General features: G+C 46.1%; 1 protein-coding gene across 5 annotated transcripts in view; it reads right to left on the bottom strand.

The window, feature by feature from the left end:
• Positions 1-2,500, bottom strand: part of kcnab2a (potassium voltage-gated channel subfamily A regulatory beta subunit 2a) — a 138,741-nt gene that overhangs the window by 46,846 nt on the left and 89,395 nt on the right. Inside the window, exon 1 of one of the 5 annotated variants that reach the window (XM_012836539.3) lies at positions 1,127-1,884. The exons of the other annotated variants lie outside the window; for them this stretch is intronic. Coding sequence (XP_012691993.1) covers positions 1,127-1,338 — 212 coding nt within the window. The 5' untranslated portion in view covers positions 1,339-1,884. Of the gene's footprint in view, positions 1-1,126; positions 1,885-2,500 lie in introns of those variants that run through there. 5 annotated transcript variants of the gene reach the window in all.

The following is a 2,500-nucleotide window of genomic DNA, read 5'->3' as shown; positions in this document are numbered from 1 at the left end:
GCACGCTTGTGAAGACAACCACATTCCCCACCCACCCTAAAAGAAACTCAACTACAAATACGAAATGTTCTGTGCTGTGGTTCCAGCATATAGGTTCTCATTCAGGTCCTTTAGTACTGTACGAGTGCATCACACAGTTTAGTTAGTATGTTATGTACAGCCTGTTTATATGCGATGATTCAGCTCTATTCCTCCTCTCGACCACTTCCCTCTTCCGATAAGCGCCTGCCGTCTTTGCCTTCTCTCAGCAGCAAGAAATCACAATCAAGACTGTTTTTATTTGTGGTACCTCGGTGGTGGAATGACCTACCTAATGCTGTCCGTTCCAGAGATAACCTTGGTACATTCAAAAATGGTTTAAAAACTCAGTATTTGACTAATTAGTTCATTTGTTTGAGGAATTCTTTAGAAATATTATAATAGTTTTGTTTTTGTTATTATTATTATGGTAATGCTTTATTGCTTTACAATGATATTTAGGATTGTTTAATGAATTTTATTTCATTACGCTTACTACTAAACTTTCTCATTGTTTTTTACAGTTTTTTTATCAAATGGTTTTATAAGTCACTTTTGACTTTTAATCTGCTAAATAAATACTTTATAACTATAACTATTATTATTATTATTATTATTATTATTATTATTATTAACTTTAACTATAGTTACTTCGAAATGTTCTCTGCTGTGGTTGCACACTAACCGGTTTGCCATTCTCCCAAAGCAGAACTAAACACGCCAGGTCTCTTTAAATGTTCTGTGCAGTGGTTCCAGTAAGTAGGTTCTCATTCAGATTCTGCAGACTACAGCAACAGGTTCTAGAACTGTATGAGTATCGATTTGATTGGATGCTAAACCACTGCATTACCATGTTGGTACATGTTCTCCAATACTAATTATGTTCTAACATTCTTTTGTGCTTATTATGGAGTTTTCATGCACGTTCTACCCAATGTTTTAACAATCGTTTGTAGAACTTCCTGGATTTAATGCACGTTCTCGATTTCACTTCTATTTTATTCTACCCAATATTCGAATCGTCTTTTGTAAAACTTTCAGGATTCTCATGCAATGTTATCTTGCTGCGGAACGTTCCGCCCGGTGTGTGTGTGTGCTCATGTCCTACCTATACTTCATGCCGGTCCTTATGCTCTGTTCGCTGCACGTCGGAGCGCTCTGGACCGACAGCTGGCCTAGGCTGCGCGCCACCATGGCGACGGCCCGGAACTTTCCGCGCGCGCCGCCGCTGGGGCTGTTGGCGTTCTGCTGGCGGCTGAGCCGGTCGTCCGTGCTCCGGCTCATGCCCCGGTGGTCCGAGCACACGAACGACACCTGCATGGCGGCGCAGGTGGTGCTGGCTCACGCGACGAAAAAACACACGCTCGCACGCGAGAGTGAGAGTGAGCCAAGGTTAAAATGCACTAGATTTCTTCCGTCACGCTCTCTCTGATAGTCTTTTGTGAGGATGAGAAAGGAATCGTAAAACACGCACACACATACACACACATACACACACACACACACACAAAAGTGCAGCAGTCCTGGAGCCCCGACTCTGTCCGGTGGATCGAGAGCTCAGCTCCCCTGCAGGGAGCAAAAGCTGGAGATGGAAAGCGATACTCCGAGGATGTTTTTCAAAAGACTCGTCCGAGAAACAGTGAGAAAGAGAGGGGAGGGGGGGGGGGGGAGAAAGAGAGACAAAGAGAGAGGGAGAGAGGGAAAAAGAGAAGAAGAAGATCCGATAGGAGAGGAGAGAACCGTCAGGTTCTCAGGTTAGTCCTGAGGTGGCGGCTGCCACTATAAATACTCCGCTGAGAGTCGCTCCCGACAGCGCTGCGCTCACAGCCACACACACACTGAGCCTTAACACTGAGAACACACAAACACAGAGAGAGGGAGGGAGAGAGAGAGAGAGAGAGAGAGAGAGAGAGGGAGGGAGAGATGGAGGAGTTGAGCATGAGTAGCAGAGAGAGAGAGATAGAGAGAGAGAGGGAGAGAGAGAGAGGGGGGGGGGAAGAGATAGAGAGAGGGAGGGGGAGAGAGAGAGAGGGGGGGGGGGGTGAGGGAGGAGAGGAGCTGAACCGTGACTAGCTCTTCTCCTGGCTCACTATGTGCTGCTGCTGCTGATGATGATTGTACTCCTCTCCTCCTTTCCTCTCTTCTCTCCTTTTTTCTTCCTCCCTTGTCTCCTCTTTTTCTGTTCCCTACACTCTTTGGCTGGGGGCTGTGACACACGTCCGGTCCTTCACCACTAACACAGCTCCCTCACTAACACACACACACACACACACACACACACACACACACACACACACACACACACACACACACACACACACACACACACACACACACATGAGAGCTCCACTGAAGACCCTCACACACGCACAAAAACACACACACACACACACAAAAACGAGTGCAAAGTCCTTTGAGAAGTGGGCTTATTTCTATCTTTTTCTCTCATTTTCTCTCCCTGACATCTTATCTCGTCCTGTTC

The sequence above is a fragment of the Clupea harengus genome, chromosome 5 (genome assembly GCF_900700415.2).
Source record: "Clupea harengus chromosome 5, Ch_v2.0.2, whole genome shotgun sequence".
Classification (NCBI taxonomy): Eukaryota; Metazoa; Chordata; class Actinopteri; order Clupeiformes; family Clupeidae; genus Clupea; species Clupea harengus.
The sequence above is the reverse complement of the archived record's forward strand: the minus strand, read 5'-3'. Positions and strand labels throughout refer to the sequence as shown.